The 23,525-nt window shown below is 33.7% G+C and overlaps 2 protein-coding genes across 3 annotated transcripts; both read right to left on the bottom strand.

Moving 5' to 3' along the window:
- Positions 1 to 348: 348 nt before the first annotated feature.
- Positions 349 to 5,423, bottom strand: LOC142348086 (uncharacterized). Its single transcript, XM_075399250.1, has 2 exons — positions 5,265 to 5,423; positions 349 to 895 (listed from the first exon to the last, which is right to left on the bottom strand). The coding sequence occupies exons 1-2, from the start codon at positions 5,421 to 5,423 to the stop codon at positions 752 to 754; spliced, it is 303 nt and encodes a 100-aa protein (XP_075255365.1). The 3' UTR covers positions 349 to 751.
- Positions 5,424 to 8,341: 2,918 nt separating this feature from the next.
- On the bottom strand, positions 8,342 to 20,786 carry LOC142348741 (testisin-like). Of its 2 annotated transcripts, XM_075400221.1 has the most exons (4): positions 20,444 to 20,786; positions 13,984 to 14,071; positions 11,981 to 12,067; positions 8,342 to 8,537 (listed from the first exon to the last, which is right to left on the bottom strand). In XM_075400221.1, the coding sequence occupies exons 1-4, from the start codon at positions 20,712 to 20,714 to the stop codon at positions 8,441 to 8,443; spliced, it is 543 nt and encodes a 180-aa protein (XP_075256336.1). In that variant the 5' UTR covers positions 20,715 to 20,786; the 3' UTR covers positions 8,342 to 8,440. The 2 variants fall into 2 exon arrangements, with proteins under 2 accessions (XP_075256336.1, XP_075256337.1); XM_075400222.1 differs by lacking the exon at positions 11,981 to 12,067.
- Positions 20,787 to 23,525: the final 2,739 nt, after the last annotated feature.

Raw genomic sequence — 23,525 nt, forward strand, 5'->3', positions numbered from 1 at the left:
TAGCAAGTCATATCCACTAAGCTCAATGGTAATTGTGGTAATTCTATCTAGCTTAAGTAAAAATAGTGTGTATACTACCATGTTAATTATCAGTTATAAGGTGACATTATTCTGCTCAGACTTAATTTCGGGGTATGAGTAAATTTTAGACTATACAGGATAAGTTCGGCCTGGGTGAACTCCATGACCTCAATATAATCAGCATATGGAAAAACTGCACATGAAGAAACTTAAAGTATTCTGGAGATGCAATGTTTCAGAGCTTTAAGAAGGTTCTTACTCTTGAAATCTTCTGATTCTGAGCTGAAATGCTCTAAGACTCAAGTCCAGGGACGTCCTCAACTCGGTATCAAATCTTGTCCAAAAGTTGATCTCAACAATATAGACTTTGTATTCAACTTAGGAAATGCATATAGTGTGAGAGCTTGGCTTGGCGTTCTTCAATCTTTGCATTGTATTGGATTTATAAGCCAGAAAAAAATATTTTCTAACTTCAAATTACTTCAAATGAAATTAAGTTTGACAGAAATGTAGAAAGTTTGACGAATTTGACAAACGGTTTGAGAAACGGAAGAACAGTCAGTCGGCTCTGTGAATTGACGAACAGAAATTGTCTGCATGATGCGCCATTATAGGTAAAAATTGTCTCGATTTTTGTGAAAGTTTGGGAGAAAGTTGCTTCGAACCTCCTTCTTTGAAACGAAATTTCCTCGACTAGTTTTCTACAAATTTCATGATTGAAGTGTTTGTTTTATGTGTTGAATATGATGGTTGTGGTTATCCAGTCCCGATAGAAAGTGACACTTGCGAAATAGCTGCCCCCATTACACACAACATCACCGCTGTCAATATTCATACCCTTGTGATAAGTTGCAATTCCGTACAGACACATGGGCTGAAAAACAGAGAAAAAATAACTGACCTAAATTTGGAAAGAGATGTTTTTGCTTCATGTTTTTGCGTTCTCAAGTTGCTTCAAAGGGTTTCATAGTTATACTGGTACAGATTATTGGTAATTTGACGGCTTAATAAGTATTTTAAATTAGTCCGTGGCTTAAGTTATTCTGTTTGCATATCAGTCAATTTTCGTTCAAACCCTATTCGCCACCTCTTAATAGTCATATATGATGTCATACAAATCATAACGTAATTCCTAGTACGATCATTCTATGAGTACGAAGAAATCATACATGATCATTCTATGATTACCAAGCAATCATAAATGAACCCTTTTTGACTACCAACAATCATAGGTCGATTTTTCATAAATCTTTTTAACAATTATGTTTCTGTTCTAAACCCACTTGTAGGGGGAGGAACTGTATACTCTTGTTCAGACAATTTTGGCCGATCGATATATTCATCGTAGAGAAATGTGAGTGGTATCAATAAGAAGCTCGTCCAGCGTAGAATTCGAAAATAAACAGATCTTTTTGGTTTTTTTTTCGAGGAGTTATCGAGGTTTTAATTTTGTGTGAACACGGCAAATCTGGCATGATTTTGTTCACTTTTATCGAACTTTTCGTTCAAATTATGATTTTTCCTAACAAAATGTAAAATCAAAATTACATTTGACGCTTATTTAACATTTTAAATTACATTTAAAATGAAACAATTTTTTGTCGCCAATAGACGAAAGGCAAAAAAGGCTAGTTTTGAACTCATAGTGAAGTTTACTATAAAAAAAATTCAATTCATATTGAGGGCTTATCTAGAAGTTTTTATATTTTATTTTTTTAGTGTCCTAGAGTACGGTCACTTCTCATTTCGAGTTTCCCTAATTAAAAACCTCATTTACAGTCAAATGATGCGCAATGAACAAAAATTTCGTTTTCAAGTATACGTTCATCTTTTTTTGGCTGCGACTCTAATTTTAGTAACTTAGTGAAGTTTTGAATTTCTTTTTGAAATTTTACCAATTTTTTTGAGTACTACGGCATATACTTGTTGACTAATAGTGCAATAGGCATCCTAATGAGCATTAGGTGAAACTATCTAAAACTTTGAGTGGACAGATAACGGCATTTAAAATTTTAAAAATCATTTTTCGAAATGCTTTTATGAAAATTAATTGAAGTTCAGAATATTTTTGTGAACAGTGGGTTAGTCACAGTTATTGCAAGATCTTCAGCCTTTCAACTACAACCAAAATAATCTGGTTAGCGGTTTTATCTGCTAAAATTTTTTTATGACTTCAATGCCGCGAGTTTTCATACTTCTTCTAATTTTTGTTATTTTTTTCGTATTTTTGGTTCCCTTTGAAAAGTTATCATATTATCCTAATATTGATAGTTCGCATTGACTGAGAGAGGACGTTGAATGGATCATAGATAAAGTTTGCAGAGAAAAGCTGATGGTTTAAATGGCTTCAACTTTTTTTGGCTCCCATTTTGCTGCTGAAATTTTAGTTTTTGGCTGCATTTTGTTTGCATAGTCAAGAGACTTATTATGATGTCCTTCTGTTTATTTGCGAATGACAAACATCCTTGTGTTCACATCGAGGCAGAAATTAGCATCTTTTATAGACTTCTGTTGAAAACTATTGAATTTAATGGCGTTGATACCATGGGTTTCTCGGAAATTTTGAGGTTTTAATATATTTAGTCAAATTTATTTGTTTTTTTGAAGTCATATCGTTAAAATCAGAAAAACACCCATTGCTGTTCACAATATCAATTGAAATAAAAAAATTGCTTGTACTTAAAAGTTCGTTTCTCAATGGCTTCGACAATTTTATTGCGTTGCTGTGTTTGCCTGTTTTTTATTCCTTACGTAGCCATTAAATGCAGACCGGTGTTTTAAGCCTCTAATTGGGGATTAATTTAATCATGTTACTCAATGCAGTCAGTATATAGCGAATATTCTGAACGTTTATCATAATGTTCGTTTCCCTTTTTTTTAAAAAAAAATTTTAAGTTTTTGTTGTCCACTAATTCACTCTAAATTTAGATATTAATTTTTTGCTGTGAATTTTTTTTTATTTGCTTTTTTTGTCGTTTGTTCTTTTTCCTCGCAGTCTTGTTATTGGCTACTCACGTGAGCGTTATTTTTTGCATAGGCAAGAGACTTGTTATGAGGTTTTTTTGTTTATTTGCGAATGACAAACATCCTTGTGTTCACATCGAGGCACAAATTAGCATATTTTATTGACTTCTGTTGAAAGCTATTGAATTTAATGGCGTTGATACTATGGTTTTCTCAAAAATTCCGTGGTTTTAATATATTTAGTCAAATTTGTTGGTGTTTTTGGAGTCTTATTGTTAATATCGGAAAAACACCCATTGCTGTTCACAATATCAATTGAAGTAAAGAAATTGCTTTTACTTAAAATTCGTTTCTCAATGGCTTCGACAATTTTATTGCGTTGTTGTGTTTGCCTGTTTTTTTATTCCTTACGTAGCCGTTAAATGCAGACCGCTATCTTAAGCCTCTAATTGAGGATTAACTGAATCATGTTACTCAATGCAGTCAGTATATAGCGAATAGTCTGAGCTTTTATCCTAATGTTCGTTTCCAAATATTTTTTAAACTTTTAAGTTTCTGTTGTTCTTTTTGTCAATCTGTAGCTTATTCTCCTCATTTAGTGGTCTCAATAATTATTTGTAAATCAAAATTAACGTGTCTATTGATAATACATCGTAACTAGTGTTTTTTTGGACAATACGTGTTTTCATCAGTTATTTTTCTCTTCTTTCAGCACATTGGCGTTATAAAAGTTCCTGATGTTTTAAATGTGGCCAAATTTAAAGTATTGAATCGTTCACTACAATTTTAGTTGAACTAATATTAATATTAATTGAAATCGAAACTCCTATTATTCAGATAATAGCTAATAATTTTAATGGCTTCAATCATTTGTGTTTTCGCAAGCTTTTTGTAATTTTCCGTTATTTCTACTGCATCTATAGTCGTTTTCTCCAGTTTATCCTAAACAAAGATAGGTCCTTTTGTTTTCATAAAATAATTTTTTAGTAAATTTATCCAAACTTTTCCCCTTAAATTCTAATGGTATCAAGAATTTTAAATTTTTATGATTTAAAAAATCTTGTATGATTTTTGAACTTCGCCTCATCATTTTATCTTTTTGACGACTCGTTACCTAGTCTCATTCTTGAGAATTCCCATCTGCTGTGTAGTTAGGAAAAAGTACAATTGTATATTAGGGTTTTATCCAATTTCGTTTTGACGTTGCCACTAACTCCCTCTAAATTTAGATATTAAGTTTTTTGCTGTGAAGTTTTTTGTTTGCTTTTTTTTGTCGTTTGTTCTCTTTCCTAGCAGTCTTGTAATTATTGGCAGCACACGTGAGCGCTCTGACGACGCATAGCATTATTTAATTCACTTTTTTGCTTCGTTGTGACGATGTTTTAAACTCACATCGCTTTGTGATTATCTCTTCATTTGTTGACAATTAAGTCAAAAATGTAGATGACCAATTCGGGTCGGAACATAGAGTGCGAGCGCACATTTAAGAGCATCGTTGTTTTCTTTAAATTTGTTTGGCAGAGCATCACCTATGACATTCCCCGGTACTACTTTATGGTCCGCCGGAACACCCTAACGTACAATTTCATTTGCAAAGATGGGCACTAAACAAACGAAAAAAGTCAAAAAAAGATAACTGAAGTGTTGATAAAATCTGAAGTCAGATAAAACCTATAAATGCTCCTAACTGCTCATTTATAAGAATCATTCAAAAATTGCATATAACCTTAACTTTGTTTTTTGAATATGTTCAAATTATAAAGTTATTGTTTTAGCGCACACAAAGAATCAAAATAGATTAAAAACTATAATAATACACTTCTGAGGCTTTGAAGTTATTTTGTGACCCCTGTATGATTTCTAACAAGTCGTTTTTGACCTAGTATGACTACTAAGAATTTTGTATGATGAGCAACTCGGGTATAGATTCATTTGTTTTGAAACGGAGGCATTTTAAATTCTAGACTCTGATTTTTGTTTTTATTAAGATAGCTCAAAATTGAAGTTTAATTTATTTTAAATCCATGAAAAACTTAACCCTAAATTTAGTAACTCTAACTAGAATAACCAAAAAGAAATGAGGCAACCCTTCTGAAGAGAGAAAGAGGCTTTTCCAGTCTCCCATGTTAAGAATTGGATTTAACTTTAGAAAGTTTTTGAAATCAGTATAATTTCAACTATGAAACATTAATTGCTGGTGATTGGAGACCATTTTTTTTACTCTTGTAGTAGAAAATTATAATTAGGGTTAAATTCAACAGGGAACTAGTATTTCCTACCCGTCTAGATGAGCAATTGATCTTGTAAAGAGGACCTCCCTCATCCATACTGCAAATGTTTCCACCATCAACTAAAGGTGTTGTACACACAGTGTGGTCTTCACACGTTATAATCCCTGTAATTGTGATTCCCTCAAACACTGACTGGTGGAAAAGCATCTCCTTTAGAGGTTAAAAACAGACAAACATCAGGGCATAGTGTTGAACTGTTCTGATTTTTACTCTTTATAACTTTTGCTATTAGAGATGTATTTAGGTACAAAATCGAGTCGAAAATTAGGTACGATCTTAGTTGATTAATCAAAAAATATAACCAGATGGTTAAATATGTACGTGTTCTTCAATAATTTCATTGATGAATTTCTTGATGAACATGTACATGTTTAACCATCAGGTTATGTTCTCTGAATTTGCATGCAAAAAATATATATTTTATAGAATGCAATCACTCGCTCTAGTTAAAGTCTCCATCAAATCTGATCATAAAATGTCTAACATCTGATTGCCAATGAGCCATTGGTTAATATGTTGGCCAGGTTTTACTCGTCTCTGTCAGTTCATTAGTGAGCATTTTACGAGTTTTTTGGAGAATGTGAGAGAGTTAAAGGCTACTACTTCCCATTAAATGAACCCTAGTGCAAAGAAGCCCGTCGCACAAGTCTAAAGTTACGAGATAGATGAATGTTGTGAAGCTCTCAGTGTGGGGATGAGCTCTCCATTAACCATACCTTCAGCTTGACCAGAGACTGGCCGATCTTGGTTTCACAAAAGGTACCACGTTATAGTTTCAGATGCTAAAATGAGTACTCATAATTCATGTGCCTGGACTTGATTTTCAGAACATTTCTGCGCTGAACCAGAGTGAATCATTAGTAATTCTAAATTCGGTTCTGAAACACTAAAAGTCAAGTGAATTTTGAGTTTCTTTATGCGCAGTTTTTCCTCTTCATGATGAAATTGATTTCATTGAGTTCACGCAGGCTGAGTTTATCCTGTAAAGTCTGAATTAATACTCATGCACCGAAATTAATACTAAGCAGCATAATGCAAACTTTTGTAGATTATAACTGGAATTACTACATACACGCTCTTGACACCTATGCTAGTTGTTTGGTAACTACCACAAAGCCCATTCAGCTTAGCGGTTAGGACTTGTTGCACAAAAAAAGTTACAAGTAGGCACGCTGATTTTGGAATTGCGGCCAAAACAAACCTTATTGGAGCGAAGTGAACTATAAAATTTTCATTTTATTCTGTAGATATTGCTCAAAAACAAAGACTAGCTTATGTAATTAGAACATGAACAGAGTACTGGCCGTTCACAAAAGAAAACAGAATGTATTTAGACTGATTAGGCGCATATTTGCTATGCCACAAGCTTCCGGGTGGGGATTAATAGAAAAAGGCAGCTAAAAACGAGCTACTGTTAATGCACTGCGGATCAAATGTCTAATGTTGCTACGAAGCCTGCGCAGAAACACTAATATTGCTACCGTTTATCGGATTTTTTCCGACAGTTTTTTCAAAATGCAATATAAGTTACAATTTTAACTTTAATAAGCCAAGTATTTAAAAAAATTTGTTTATGCGTAATTTCAGTAAATTATTGTCTCCCTAAATTCAGCTTGAAAATGAAAACTGATGATATTTGGACGAATTAAAACTGAGCAGTCGTTGAAAAGCACTAAAGAATGAGAAAGCTTGGTAACCGAGTAAAAGTACGAGCACTACCTATATTTTTGAAAGATCTCTTCTAAAAAATAGATCGAAATGAAAACAAGTTAAAAGAGAGCTAGAGTGAAAAATGATACAAGCGGCTCATTGCCTGCATGCGTTTCTCCTGGACAGGTTTCTATTGTTGTTAATCTGATCGTCGTTTTTTGTTTTTTCATAAGTTTGCATCAATAATCATGTGCAAAAAGATTCTGTTGAAATTCTCAGAGTTAGTCAAAACAAAATTTTGTGTCCTAAAATATAACTTTCCGTTTTTTTTTTCAACAACCGTTGAGCATTTTAAATGATTTTAAGGTCTCTCACTGCATCACAATCGAATTCTGTTCTGGCTCTTTGTGTCTTATATTTTATCCGATTTTTTAAGATATTTTCCGGTCTTTCATGGGACCGCTGCTTTTTTTCTTTTTGGTGATCTTGTTTGAAGGTTTTAAAAGGCTCCTGACACTTTTTCATCCAATTGAAAAACATAATGTTTTGTTGGATTGAAACAATTGAAGAGTTCTCCTGAATTTCTTATTCTTTTTTGATGATAATTCTGAATGAAATAAACAATTCACGCCGTTGTGTTTTCGTCGGAACATTATTTTACCTAATTCAGTTTCATACCTGACGCTGATTGTAACGTGTTGTTTTGTTTCTGTTGCACATATATTGTAATCTCTGGAAAGTGTTTTGCTTGCACGATAGGTCTCATAAAGATCATATATGAGGGCGCATGTGTCCGGCAGGGCCCGATCAGAGGGAAAATTCAGCAAAGTAATATATATGATCATGAGTCACACAAAATTCTGACCAGAAAACGACGAAGTTCTAACACAGACTGATCATAAGTCGCAAAAAAGTTCCTGGGCACATAAAACTGGATAATTATTGTACAGTGTCTGATTTCAGGGAGTTTCAGGGAGTTGACGTAGACTGATCATAAGGTGCTATAATTTGCTATCATAAATCTATAATTTGCTATCACACGGTAATAGGTGATAATTTCCCTTTGATATTTTTTTAATTTTCTTTTTTACTCAAAATTAAGGTGGATGACACTATGAAGCAAATAATGATACTTATTTTCTTATCCAAACTAGTTGCAACGGTAAGAAGAGGTACCATATCGTTTTGAAGTTAGTTTGAAGTCTTTGAAATCTTTAGATCCGATTTGCTTGTTTATACTTTTTTCAGTAGTTATTTTTTGACTTTTTTCTAGAAGTACTTTTTTCAATTAAGCAATTTTTCAAACACTCTGAACCTGTTCTAGCTAGAAAATGTTCTGATCAGAGGTCCTATAAGTCTGCACCTAAAACTGCAGAGAAATCAGTAAAGCGTAATTTTTTAAGGTGGTGCGTTTTCAGTTGAGTTCGTTCGGGTTCCTATTCATGCGCCTAATTGTTAACTCAAACACGAGTCAATTGATGACAAACTATTCCTAGCAGTTCAAGACTAGAAGTTCATTCCTGTAGTTTCGTCGGCATGAGAAGATTGTTCGGTTGAGTTGACACAGATCCCATCCCACAAGATCCCAGACGTGTCACACTCATCACATTTCTGCATTTTAGCATCCAGGATATTTTACTACCATTTAAAAATGAACTGAAGTTTACATTTTTCAGTGTTGCGTTTGAAGCGGATATCAAACGATAGTTTTGTATGAAAGGCACTGACTGTGGAGAATTTATTTCAGAAGTCTAATTGCATGTGCTGAATGTGTTGCATAAGAAATTTTGGATCCCTTCTTTTTCGCCAAACCTCCCCCCCCCCGCCACCCCCAGCTCAGTGAGCATAAATCTTTTATGACCCCCAGGCGCACATGCTATTTTCTTACATAGAAACGTGCTATATAACAACATATAGTTTGTAACTGGGGTTCATAAAATCACTGGGGGGGGGGGGGACAGAATAGATCCGAAAATTTTCACAGTCAATGTCGACGGCTTTCTTTGTAAAGTTCAGCATACAATTCAGCAGACACATATACATAGTATACAACTTCAGCGTTTTCCCGTACTTTATCTAGACAGTGTGACCACTTAAAAAATAGAAATTCGGCACTTATAATTCACAGCGAAACATAGAAGAAAACTTGTTCCAGCAAAAAGATGTTGAAGCGGAAAATGCTGAAAGAGTAAAATTCACGAACATGAAGAGCGAAAAATATGTCCATGGAAGCACTGGTCACTTTAAAAATAAGAAGAGAGACTTCGAAGGTCATTTTTTGTAAATAAAACTTTTGACTAATCAATTAGTTTTGTTGAAAAATAAAGTGAAATGTCAATTGTTGTTGAACCAATTTTGTGCAATTGGCTAAAAATTCAAAACTTCAAATATAATTACAGAAAAATAAAAAAAAATGTGTCTTTCTCCGGCACCAATCCTTCTTACTCATTTGAAAGAATTTCATTGGAGAGCTACTTTGGCAAGTTTATATTAATGAGTTTTATAAATGACCATAATGCAAGAATTTGAAAAGCTAAAATTCGACTGGAAAGAAAAATAACGATAAATTAAAGTTACCTTAAAAAAAATTTGAGAACAACGGATTTTAATTTAGATCGCAAAACACTTGATGCAAAAAGAGTGAAACAGAAGCCGCAACTTTTTCAAAAAAAAATTATTATGACTCAAACATTTATCTGTTAGTTTTTAACGAAGAAAATTAACAGCTGTTAATTGTATTATCTCTTATGTCTTTTTGTCGTATGAGACAAAAAAGTGTGCGAAAAAAAAGGAAATTAAATCTCTCGCCAGTTGCTGATCATGCCAAAAAAATTTATTTGAATCCTGTTTTTAGCATAATGTCTTGCGATCAAACTGACAGTCTTGCAAAATAACCATTGTTGTTTTCCATTCTTTGCTTCTCAAGCCCAAAGCTTTTCTACAAGAAAAAATTTGAGAAGAATGAAACATCCTAAGAAGAAGTTAATATACGCTGAATAAGATACACTGAAATCTACGAAAATCTACTGATGGGAATTATCAAAAATAATTGGCGAGTTCACATTGTAGGGTCTTGCTAGTAATTGATCAACTTATAGTTTTAAGCGGAAAACGGTAGATGATCACTTGAGTTCAAGCCGATTTAATTTTAATGGTTTTTTAAACGCGATTTTTTGGTAAAGCAATTCTATTATAGGGAGGTTGTCGAAAGTTAGCTTTGCATGTTTGAAGGAAAGGTTTCACTACAATAAATACCAAATTTACAGGAGAAACTTTTGCGAAGTCACAAATTTTTCGCATTCTGAACAATGAGCTTGATTTCTAAAGATGAATCTTGTCTTGTGGAATTTAGTCAACAATATCATAAAATATTCGATAGGAAAACATACTGTAATCCGACTAAAATCATTCCAATAAACGCAAACAAAAATTTAAAAAAAAACTCACATAATGGTTAAACATGAATTGTTACAAGGAGAAATCGTTTGTCCGTTTGCAAATGAGAAATTACACGATTTATCTTGGACTATCGAATAATTTCTCATGAAAAATTTTTCCGTTCTTTTGCAAAAGCAGTTCATTTTTCGTATAAAATCGAATAAACTAACACTCAATTCCCTATTACAAGTTTGCAATTTGAAATAATCAATGAAAAACATTTCCACTTACTGTGGCCCTAATTTTTGCTTTCCACAACCTAGTTTAATTTTGCTGATAGATTTTCCAACTCTGAAAATATATCATCTGAGATCAAAATATATTTCAATTCCATTTTTGTGTGATGTAACTTGGGTTTCCAGTCTCAAGCCTGACCAAATTTCAATTGAAGTTTTGAATTATTTTTGTTTTCTCGGCTTTTCATGACAAAACAAAAATGTAAACAGAGAAAAAATTATGTAAAAAACTCACTTTTCTCTGGAAAGTGATACAGCTTTATTCTGCTCTGTAATGAACGTCTCGGTTTATGTCAATTTTTCTAGTGTAATGCAACGAAAAGTTTCTGGATACAAGTGAAAATGGCCTTACATTGTGGGATATATCGACAAATAAGTGCCAATGAAACTGCCCAGGTACAGACCTGTTTTTATGAACAGACCATGCTTGACCGATTAGTGCTATGAAAAGACCATGCTCGACTCAAACAGCCCATGAACAGACTTTAGCTGGATCTAATCATTCGACGAGTCCTTGACAATACTCAAAATTTTGATGCTGGACTTCAGCTCGACACCAATATGATGCTCTACTTGAACTCGACTTCAATTTTTACGCTGGACCCAAAATATTTACATTCCGATAAAAATTGGTTCATGCAAATAACGTAGTCAACGGTTATGACCGTTCAAATTTTTCAATGTCCCTAAAATTTCATCGAAAATTGATCTCTATTTTTAATCAGAAAAATGAATTTAAGAACCAAATGGACTAAATTATTGCACTCTATACTCGTGGCCAATGAAAAATCGATTGTTAGAGCTCTGTTAACTAGTTGAACTCAGTTGAACAAACTCGCATTTTAGGATCCTTGTGAAAGGTAATTTATCTTACAAACTCAATATTTCTTAACTTTTTTTGGCAATCTTTCACCCATTGTTCGGAGGTGGACTCCTTGTGGCAACGCTAGCGTGGTGTTGCCGGTAGATGTAACATATCTACAAATAGAACTATAGAAAAGTTAACTGTTATTATTCCCACAAAATTCATTCCTCGTTCAATACTCATGAAAAGACTTTTTCTGGGCCCATGAAAAGACTTTACCCTGATTTTAACTAGGAGCCGGACAATGCATTTATAGTCAGTATAGGACCACCTTTCTAAAACTATAAACTCTTTTCAAAAGTGAGGGTGGCCGTTATAAAAAGTCGTTGCCCTTTGTCGTCAAATCTTCCGCAATATTATATTTAGGTAGGGATGCTGGGCTGTAATTTAGTTGAATTTCGTCTCATCTTTAGGACGATTTTTCTCATTTCTTATTATATAAAATTTTGTTTGTTTTTCCGTCAATTATTTTATTCCTTTGGGTGTAAAATATCCTTAGTATTGGGTGTGAGCACATTGGGAGATACATATTGTTCCAGTTGTCAATAGAGGTCGAAGTTTTGACCAGAGCCAGAATGCTCTCGGCTTCATTCCACTGCATGCTAATAAACATTTTGTCGTAGGCTTTATGTTGTAATGATACCAGGTTCGAGGTTTTTTGCGAATTATGTAAGAAAGTTGCTTAAAAATCATTTTTTTAGCGGATGAATCACATTTATTTGTCTGCCTGTTGCGCAGAAGTATAGACAGTTTTTTTTAACGTAATGCCATTACTTGTTAAGACATTGAAAAGATAATTATGCAAAAACCATCCGATCGAAATAAATTTCTTTTTCAGAAACTGTCCTTGTATGTATTTCGGCTTTTCTTACATATATTTCAGCACTTTCAGCGCTTATTAAATGTTAAATGCAAGGCCAATAAAATGAGAGCAGCATGATTTCACTTTCTCATTGTTCCGATTCACTTTTGTGGGGGGACTATACACTCAATTTGGTTTCTTTTTTTTCAGTCAAATTTGGCCCACGGAAATGCTCATTGTAGAGGGTTGTGATTGTTGTCATTAGAAAGCTCGTCCAGAGTGAAATATGTAATTAAAAAGATTTTTCTGCGCTTCGTTTTCTCCTCGGAGTTTTCACGGTTTAGCATTTTGGGATTGTTTCACTGATTTCCATGCAAATTTTTTCAACAATTTTACTGAGAATTTGTTGAAAACTGTTAACAACAGTGTTTTTTGTTTCAATTCTAAGGATAAAGTAGTGTGGTTGAACGGTATTATCCTATTTTTTGGCTTGAATTTTATCTAATTTTTTTCAAATTCAGCTTCTGTTCCATCAAAAATGGCACAAAAAGAAGCTTCCATAGTCCAAATTTGCACAACTAAAAAAACTGCTGACACATTCTTCGATAGGAGATTTGTGTTAATTGCGCTTCCTTAGAAAATGTTCTTGAATTAACTTTTGCCAGTTTTATGCTAATTTAACTCAATAATTATCCAAAATACATAATTTTTGACATGCTGACTTATTTTGGAAAATTATCCGAATTCAAACTATTCAGCAGAAAATTTACGCTTTTGTGACGAACAGCAGTAGCAAGGCTTTTTTTGTTCTAAACCTTAGTTTTTTGCAGTCAACAATAATTCTGATTGTAATCAATTGCTCCTTGCCCTTTCAAAAATATATTGGCATCTTTTTGATGTTAATTACAGAACAAGACATTTCATCAAGTCTTACAAATGACAGGTCCAGTTAATTTTCTAAGGAGATTCAGCTATCTATTTTGCCTATTTTTTCAAGTCGCTTGAAAAATTATGGATAATTTCATAAATAAATGCACAAATAGACGTTTTTTTTTCAACTTTGCACTTAGCTGTTAATTTTAGTCTCCTTGTTATCTAGTATCTTTAAATACAAATATCATGTTACATAAATGGTGTTGACAAAACTCACAATTAAAGAACGAAACATATAAAATCGATCTAGTGCATTTTCTTGCTTTAACGGCTGCAAAACCGGTTTTTCGCTTTTTCGCAAAAATATATTTTCATGTCTTTTGTCTGCATTTGTCGTACCCTTTTAGAAGTACGACATATCTTGAATAATGATACATTTTAATGGCTTTAAATTGATGAATTATAAGAACCTTCTTAACAATTTCAGTTGATGGCTAATGTTTTTATAACTTTACAAAGTCTCCTTGTTTCATATCAATTCTCAGATCCCTACTGCTCTGTTTGAGTTGAACTTCCCTGATTTTTCCGGTTTTTGTATTTATTGTCCGTTTTTCATAATTTTTAACTCTGGGATAAAAAAAACCCATGACAACCTTGCCCAAGATTTTGCCTACCTATATTTTAGCGAGTTTCATTTTGAAAAGTTGCCGGATTGAAATTTCTGAGGATATTTTAAGGTAATAGTGGGTTGCGATGTGGGCCTTATTGCATCCCAATTCTCAATTCTTTTTGTCGTGGTAGTTATCCGAATCGAATAAGAGGGCAAAATGAGAAAATTCTAACTCGGGAACAAAGAAGTCGTCGATGTCGTATCTTCTTCTTATTGAACTGGGATTTGTGAAGTCACCAACCTCCAAGTACAAGTTTTCAGCTAAAACAGGAGAAAAGTTTTATTTAAAAAAGCTTGTATCTCACCGGAGCTCCGTATTACACTTAGAACAGGATACTCATGCGAATTTAAGTTTTCTACAATTTAGTCTTAATAGAATTTTTGGATTTTATTTAAAATAAACAGGCTCTCACTTCACAATTTTTGGGTACTATAAAAATTTTCAATTTTTTCAGTTTATAGAAATTGTGAAGCTTTTGCTAAATTAAGAGGCCCTGGCTTCTTTTAATTTTTGGTACATAACAATGTTGATCATCCTCTAGATATTCAAAGTTGAATCTAGTAGAAAAATCTCTTATTCATTAACGTCTCACAAAACGGACTTTTTTTTCTGTTTTGAGTTTCAATTCTGGCGTACTGTGTGCTCTTTAACTCAGGTTGCTTTTGTTGCTATATGTAAAATTCTCTTTTTTGCTTTTCCGTGAGAAACAAAAAATAGGTAGCCTTCTATTTTTTTGTTTAAAAATTAAATAAGCCTTTTACCTTAAAGAAATTCATATTTAAAGAGCTTAACTAGAATGGTTCACAAATTTTGATTCCATAAACATACCTTAATATTTTTTTCATTTCTTTGAAAAACTGTAAAAAGTCATCACATTTTTGAAAGAGTGGAAACTTGAAGCCCTGTTCTTAAAAAATAGCAATTTTTATAGGGCCATTTTGTGAAAAAAAAATCTGAAACAGGGAATTTTGGAAGAGTTTAGGATGTTTGTTTTGTTCGGAACAAATTAATTCGAAGTAGCTTGTAAAAACGTCGGTAAGATTGCTGTTATGCAGATTTGATTGACTGGAAGAAAAAGAAAAAGATAATCAGAAAGATAATCAAAAAGATAATCAAAAAGATAATCAAAAAGAAAAGAACTCATTCAAGACATTGGTTACAACTGCATATATGCGTTTAGTGAAACATGGTTGTCACAAAATCATCCGGAAGAATTTTGGCATGTAGATAAGCAAAACTTTGACTGTTTTCGAAAAGATCGCACTCAAACAACAAAAACAAAAGGTGGTGGTATTATCATGTACATTCCGAAATCATTAAAACCTCGTCTCCGCGATGATCTCAGCTGCTTTCCGGATACAAATTTTGAAAGTTTACGGGTTGAGTTGTGCATACAAAAAAAGAAATGCGTTTGGAATTTATCATACTGTCCTGAAAAAAAACTTGTTAAGATGTTTTTGGAAAAATTGGTCCTGGGAATTGATCTTGTTATGGCTGAAGGAAAATCTGTCATACTTGCTGGAGACTACAAAATAAACTATTTTGCAAAGCGCGACAGAAGTCTGCTGCAATCTGTAATTTCTCCATATGATCTTAAACCAACGAATAATAATACAGCTACAAGAATTACTACCTCTTCTTCAACACTTATCGATTATATCATAACAGACGATTACGAAACTGGCATAGTTGCGGATACGATTTTGAAAACTGATCATTTTGCAACAATCGCAGTTCTTTAATCTGTGATGCTCAAATCAAAAACAACAAAGAAAAAATTTTTTGACAAAAAAATATTCAGCCATAGCATTCCAAAATTTTATTGAAAATTCAGACTGGAGACACTTTTACGGTGCAGTGACAGGAGATATGATGTTATTAGAATTTCAAAGAATTATTGAAAGAGCATTAGCACTACATGCTCCAATTAAAGCCTGTTATTTTAGAACAGATAAACCAAAATTCTTGCTTCAAGAAAAATGGTAATGTGAGGAAACAAAAAGACAGTTTTCAAGAATTAGCGAAGATGAAACTAAAAACGATTTAATCCGTCAAAAAGAAAAACAACTTCTTTCAAGTTTTATGGAGTTAAATAGTGAAAAAGCCAGATGGAAATTATTTCAAGATCTTCGTAATAAAGAAAGGACTCAAGCAAGAATTCAATCTTTATTAAACAGTTTTGGTGATAAGATAACAAAGACCATGGAAATCGCAAATCTTCTAAATTACAGATTTTCGACTCTAGGAGAGTTCATTGGCTTGCATCAAACTAACAACATTCCTCCTAAAACTGCTCCGAGCAAGTGTTTCAATTCCGATATATAACAACCAAGGAAACAAATGTGCTCATAGATTCATTGAATACAAGTAAACCAGTCGGTCCTTCAAAAATACCAGCTTGGGCAATAAAAGATGCTAAAGCAGCGCTAGCGGAACCACTATGTTATCTCATTAATCAATTCATTACAGAAGGAAAATTTCCAGAAGATCTTAAAAAGCTTGTGTAACTCCACTCTTCAAAAAAGGGAATCCCGAAGACCCACTCAATTATAGACCTATTTCTGTCACTTCTGCTTTGTCAAAAATTTTTGAAAAGGCGTTCAGTTCACAAATCACAATTTTCCTAGAATGGGAGCAATTATTGTCGGCCAGTCAATTTGGTTATAGAAAACAAATTTCAACAATTGATGCTATCCTGAAATCGACAGAACAAATAAGATTAGAACTCAACAAGAAAAAAAATGTTACAGGGGCGTTTTTAGATCCTTCAAAGGCTTTTGATTCTATAAACCACAAAATACTGTTACATAAACTTGAAAATATAGGTTTCGATGAACATGCTACCAATTTGATAGAAAATTATTTGAGTAAAAGAACGCAAAGAGTTGTTCTGAATGGGATTGAATCGGACTGGATAAATTTGAAGAGGGGAGTTCCACAAGGTACTATTTTAGGACCTCTATTATTTAACATTTACGTCAACGATTTAGCAAAGATTGTTGAAGAGGATTGTACGGTTGTCCAGTACGCAAACGATACTTTTCTGTTTACATCCGACACTGATGAAATATTGGCAAAAACAAAATTTGAACATAACATCTCAAAAATTATTGATTTTTTGCAAAGTCCCAGTTAGTAGTGAACAAACAAAAAACAGAATATATTGTGTTCAGCACCAGGAAGAGGTTAACAAATACTGTTCTGAATGTTGACAATGAAAGAATAGCAGAATCAAATAGTGGGAAGTATCTTGGCGTAATTATAGACAGCAAACTAAAATTTGATGGAGAAGTGAAAAAGGTTCTTCAGAGACTGACTTGTGGAATAAAAGTTTTGAATACAGTAAGTAAAACTTTACCAGAGAAAACGAAAGTCTTATTACCTAATGCAATAGTAATAAGTCATCTACATTATTCTGCGCTAATTCTAATAGGGTTGCAAAAGTCATTACTCACAACTTTAGAAAAACAATTGAATTGAGGAATAAAATCCATTTTTAATAGGAGAAAATAGGATCGGTCTACAGATCTCAAACTTCGCAACAAAATACTACCAGTTTCTTTCCTCTTGAAATATTGTTGCTCAAAATATTTTATTCGCTTACTCAGCAACGATCTTCCAGCTTATAAAATTGAACCTCTCTCTACCATGAGAATAAAACAACATGACAGGTCAAAAAAAGTAACGTTCGATATAAGAAAGAACAATAAGTTTTTAACTGATTCTTATTGCACTGGCCATTCCAATTTATAATAGTCTACCTTCTAATATTAGACTGAAAACAACATCGAAAGCTTCTTTAAAAAAAGAACTTAAAGAATATTTTTGGAAAGAATTTTTGAAGGACCCAAAAGTAACAGATATAAAAGATGACATTGAGAGCATTAGATTTTAATTTTAATTTGTAATCTTCACGATGTACATATAAAAGTGTGAGAACATTTTACGCTCGCATTTTAGGCCGTTTTTTTATTTATGTAAGGTTAAATTTTTAATTAAGTAATTTAATGATTCTGTAATTTTACATAATGCTATATTCTTAACTTTACGTTGCCTCTTTTACCATTTGCTTTTTATACTTATGTGTGCCAGAGGAAATTAACAATGTTCCTTTTTTTATAATCTATCTTCTTCAAGCTGCCTTTGCTTCTTTTCAGTCAAGAAACTCTTTAAAATGAATCCTATTCCGACAAAAATGACCAAACTGAATTTTCGAAAAACCAACAATAAATGAAAACGACTAGACACTGTGGTAAACAAATGAACAGTGCGGGCTTTCCAGTTTTCATTATCATCATTAATTGATGACAAAAAGTTTACAAAGAGTTTTAATTAGAAAATTACATTTCAACCTTTTGCTGAAAAAACTGCAGCTCGTTGTGGTAACTTTTATCTTTGTTTTCTGAAGAATAGTAATTACTATGAATGGTGCATCTCCCCTATGCAAGGAACCCTAGGTATTTAGTCATCACACCTTAAGAGAAACTTATTCCAAGCCATGAATACCAGAGAATCGGTGCTCACACCGTCTGGGCTCCTAGAGGAGTTGAATCCCGTGAGCCACAAGTCTCCACAAACCATCTTTCGGGACATGTTTCGTCTGGACGCGAAATGTAGTGTAGCCACTCATTATGTTTTTAAATCTGCTATCACAGATCCGACACTACCCAGTGATATTGTTTCTGTGCCTCTCACTGCATCAATCTTGTCTGGATTTTGCACAGTATTCCCACTGGAAGGTTTTCGTTTCATACGGTATTTGTGCGCAAAAATCACACACAGTTTTCACATGCACTACTCATCAGTTTTCGTTCTTGCAGTGTAGCAGTCATCCCAAGCTCAATAACATCCTAAATTTACTGACCCAGACTTCGTTCCCTAGTAACAAGGAGGATCAGTTTCATTAGAGTTCAGAAGAGTTTTTAATTGGAGTCTAGCCAAATCACTTTTAAATGATGGAACTTCATCTACTAGTCTTGATTTCACTTTCGTTACTCTGTTGATATTCGAGTCAGTACGATAATCTTTCGTTCCTCGGAGACATTTCCAACAGGTAGTAGTCGGCGAGACATGACTACCAGAGCCACTTTTATACAGGGACCCACGAACGACCACTTATGCTCCTTTCCTTCTCTCAGGGGCACTGTTCAATGATCTGCCTCAACTCCCTCAGCTCAGGTTGTTGCCTGCGCTGAAGAGTATCGAATCAGCAAGGAGCAAATTTTGACTTTAGCTATCGATCGAAGACTTTGCCACTAAGTTAGACAACTGTCTATCCAGGATGGCCCAGGACGATATTACGACAAAAGCATAACCCTTTCCGTGTTTCTATTCCATTCCAGAATGAAAGCCAGTTCTTTTAATGCAGTGAAACTACACTTTAAATTATAACACAAAATTTACTTTTTCGAAATTAACCATTGAAGTTTTTGATATTAGTAAAATTTACAAATAGAATTCACTATTTCTCTATTTACTATTTATTATGTTTAAATCCCGGATTTCTAAATCAATCCCAACAGAAGCAATTTCATCAAGCTCTGATTTCAGAAGCTGTCTATTTGGAACCTAAAGGAGCTCAGGTGATTAGCTGGTCCTCTTCAACTTTGGGAACACAGGTGTCATTTTTGAAAAAAAAAGATAAATATTTTGCCAAAATTGTTGATTTTAATTAGGAAATACCGGCCAAACACTCTGTTTTATGAAGTTCAGAATTCATCGTTTTTTCAAAACTCAATGGCCGAGAAATTTTTCTACCTTTGAAATATGTATCAAGAATTTTTCATCTGTTAATCCAACCTAACCTCATTTACAGATTATAATAAAAAGAATAGTCGTAATTACATTTTCTGAAGAAGACACCTCGAAATATTATAAGACTGGAATCATGTTTAAAAACAGCCTGGTAAAAATCAACTCACATTTTCTCGATATTATTTAATCTTGGCAGCCGAAATTGCCATCAAGGCTCAATAAAAAAAATAACAGTGATTCATTTCAAGAGTCTAACAGTTTTTGATTTATTAGATTGGCCCTAATGAAATTATTTTATTTTTGTTGCTCCATCGTGAATATTTTTCTGTAGACATATTCGGTTTGCTTCAAAAAAGACCACAATTTTCGGGAAAAAAAGCAAAACGTTCCTCGAGTTTATCTCAGTCGATCACCAATGTTAACCTTTTGTTCACGAAAATTTCACAGAATTTCAAGATATTTCACAGAAAGAAATAAACTCGACAATATTTCGAGAAATTGGTTTTGATGCAAAGTTTCATTATCGATTTTTTGCCCAGAATTTTGTTCTTTCTAACTTTTCTATCTCTATAGTTTAATGCGTTCAAATTTTGTTATCTCCAGGCTATCCACCGCTCATTCGTGTTCCCAGACAGTATAATTTTGAACGCCCGAAAAACCATTTTAGTCTAGGGCCCAAGCTTGGGTTGGGTTGGGCAAGAGAATTGTCAGCCTGAGTTTGTTCACGGGCGACGAGTATTTGAAAAAAGTGAAAAGTTATCAACCTCCGACGAATTTTGAGGTCCCTTCATTAGTTCGTGACCTCGATTGGGGTTGTTTTTGGGGGAATTTTCTGGAAAATTATTCAGCATTATTAACATGACCAAAGATATACTCACGCTTGACAAAAAATAAAACTGAAACACAATGAGAAGCCGTCAGGACAAATCGATCAGTTAAAATGCTTGCCCCACAGAAAGCTGACCCGATATGAAGTCGTGCGAAAAATGGTTTCGGTTTGCTAATAACTCCATTTATAATCAAATTTTTAACTATTCCATTTGATCTGTAAACTGATATTTTATCAGTATCAATATACTGTCCGCGCTCGTAAATTAACGAAAACGCTGAACAAATAAAGAAATTTAATAAAACCTTCTTGAAAAACATTTGAATCCAAACTTTTTAAAAACAAAATTACGAGAATATTTCTATGAGTCGAATTCTGGAACAGGAATGAAATTTAATCTTCTAACTGAACTTAATCAAGTGAACTTTTCAAGTAATGTTTGTTTCGTCAACAAGATGAAAGTTGCAAAAGTCTTATCGAACGTTTTATATCAACATGAAAATTAATGAAATAAGAGCCACCTTATAAATGTGAATGTCTTATTGAAATTTTTATATGTTAAATTTGAAAGTTGAAGGTTATTTAGAGCGTTTTGTGGAACAAAAAATGCTCAAAACTGAGAACATCTGTTACGTTGACTGGCAAAGTTCTTTCTTTTTGTCATAGTTTTCCTGGGTTAAGATATCGATTTTTGCTCTTGGATTACAGTTACCTACAGTAGAATTATGTGATCAACTATTGTCATTATTGTCCAAAGGCCTCAAGAACACAAAAGGTTTTTTTGAAAGGTGATGCTTTTTATTATAAGTTGTTACTCGCTCACAAAAATTGCTCTGATCAGAGAATTGCGCATCTTTGTCTCTTTAAATTTTCTTACGTTGATTCCAGAAAATAGGCTGTTTTATTTCTAACTTTGCGAAAATCAGTTCTCATGAAGAAGAAACCAGTTTCAATGTTTACCGACTAAGATCAATTAAAGTGTGTTTGTAACTTTAATTGGTTGAATTTACTCAAATTGGAAAATTGAATTTGGCTAACAAGCTTGTAGCGTAAGTTCAACAATTCCAAACTTAAACAATTGTGTGGAAAGTAGCGACCAAACTCAAACTCTATTCAGAATCTTCAGAAGGCCTTGCATTAGAATCATCTTGCAGAGAATTGTTTTGGTAAAATTATCTAAAGTTCTTCCTCTAAGTCTCTGACCTATTCTGCTCTGCCCCCCCCCCCCCAGCTTAGAGGGTTTATTTTTGCGCCCCAAGTTGCGCGTGAAAACTTTTTACATAGTAACGTGCTGTATATCAATATAAAATTTGTAAGAAATAGAATAGATCCTAAGTCTCATGTATTAACATACATCACGATGCAGAGGTATACCCCAAATTTTCCGCCTTAGTAAAATTCGCCCAAAAATTAGTTACATACATTGAACGAATTTAGGTGACATCCTTTGTATCTTACTTTTCGCAAAAGGGGTTTCGCCAGTTTTACGAAATAAAAAAACATTCGGTGCGAAAAGTTGGTAACAAATCTTGTAGCACATTTCCGCTCAATTTAGGTATCTATTATTCGCGCGCATTTTGAGCATGCAAAAAACACTTTAATAAAGATTTAATTGAAACTTTAAAAACTTGAAAGTGCTTTAAATACCTGCAAACACAAAAACTAACTTTTTTCCGAAAAATCCCTCGCACATCAAAAACTTTGTATATCAATGTGGGACCGGCCATTTTTAATAAGTAGTAATAAATAGTACTAATAAGTAATAATAAGTAGTAATAAAGTACAATAAGTAGTAATAAAGTAGTAATAGAGTACTACTAGTAGTAATAAGTTAGACTTAATTAAATAAGTAGTAATTAAGTTAGGATTAATTGGGGATTATATGCGAAATCGAGCTACATTTTGTGCGAAAAATCGATACAAAAATGGAACGGATGCGTGATACAACTCGTGCGAAAAATAGATTATTAAGTTTGTACTTGTTTTTCGCGGCTAAAATTAGGGCACTTTTGCGAACACGGGATACGATATTCCCATCCGTTTGGCCGGTTTCTGCGAAAGTACCTATTTTCCGCAATATTTTTCCACTTTCAATGTATTAACATAGTAAAAATGAACACGAGATACACGCATCGGGCATATCTGCCCGTAAAGATTTCGGTATACCTCTGCATCGTAATGTAACAAAAATGAATAGAGTTACCAATTTGATGAAATTTGATGCTGACGAATTAGTTCATCATCTGCGTTTCCATGGCTTTTTTATTTATTTTTTCCGTTCTTGTAACTCACCCATTTCAGGTACAATTTTGATCGAATTTGACTTGTACGTTTCTGCTGCTGACGTGCCCGTGTCGAAATTTTATCCCAAAAATTGTAAGATTAGGGGTAATCGCGGAATTTTTAGCCTTTTCCCCTCAAAACACTTAAATCTTTTTGAGGGGGTAAATGCGAGTAACTTGTCGCAAGAGTGGGGAGCTGGTAGTTTTTGAGGTGTAATATTTTAGAGGAGGGGGGGGGGGGTAAACGGCGTAAGAGTAAGAAGTAATTGTAGGGGGTAAACTGATGCAAGATTGGGGGGGGGTATGGGGGATATAACGACGCAAGAGTAGAAAACTAATGGGCGGTAAAGCGACGCAAGAGTAAGGGTTAAGGGGAGGGGGATAAAACGATACAAGAGTAAGAGGGGTAAGGGGTCCATTACCCCCTCACTTTTTCCTCGTTTTACCTCCATTATCCGCTTTGTTTTGCTTCGTTTTATCCCCAGTTAACACCTATTCTAACAGCATTTAATTCCCCTAAAATTTAAGCCCCTAATCATATATCTTTTTTGGGGAGTAATATTTGGAGGTTAGGTCTAATAATCACCCCTGATTCCCTATAACCGCCTTCTCTTACATTCTCAGTACTACCTAAATTAAATCTAAAAGTTCCCCCTAACTCCTCATTACCCCCCCTTATCTTACATCTTTCTACATCCCTAAAAATATCCCCGGATCTTAAATCTTTATTGCGGGTAAATTTGGGAGGTAAAGTCAAAAAATACCGACTTGGATGATAGTTTTGATGGTTAAAATTGGACAATTCCACAAAATACCCCCCATTACGCCCACTTACCGCCCCAATACCCC

This window comes from Convolutriloba macropyga, chromosome 10 (genome assembly GCF_964194025.1).
Source record: "Convolutriloba macropyga chromosome 10, txConMacr16.3, whole genome shotgun sequence".
Taxonomy (NCBI): domain Eukaryota; kingdom Metazoa; phylum Xenacoelomorpha; order Acoela; family Convolutidae; genus Convolutriloba; species Convolutriloba macropyga.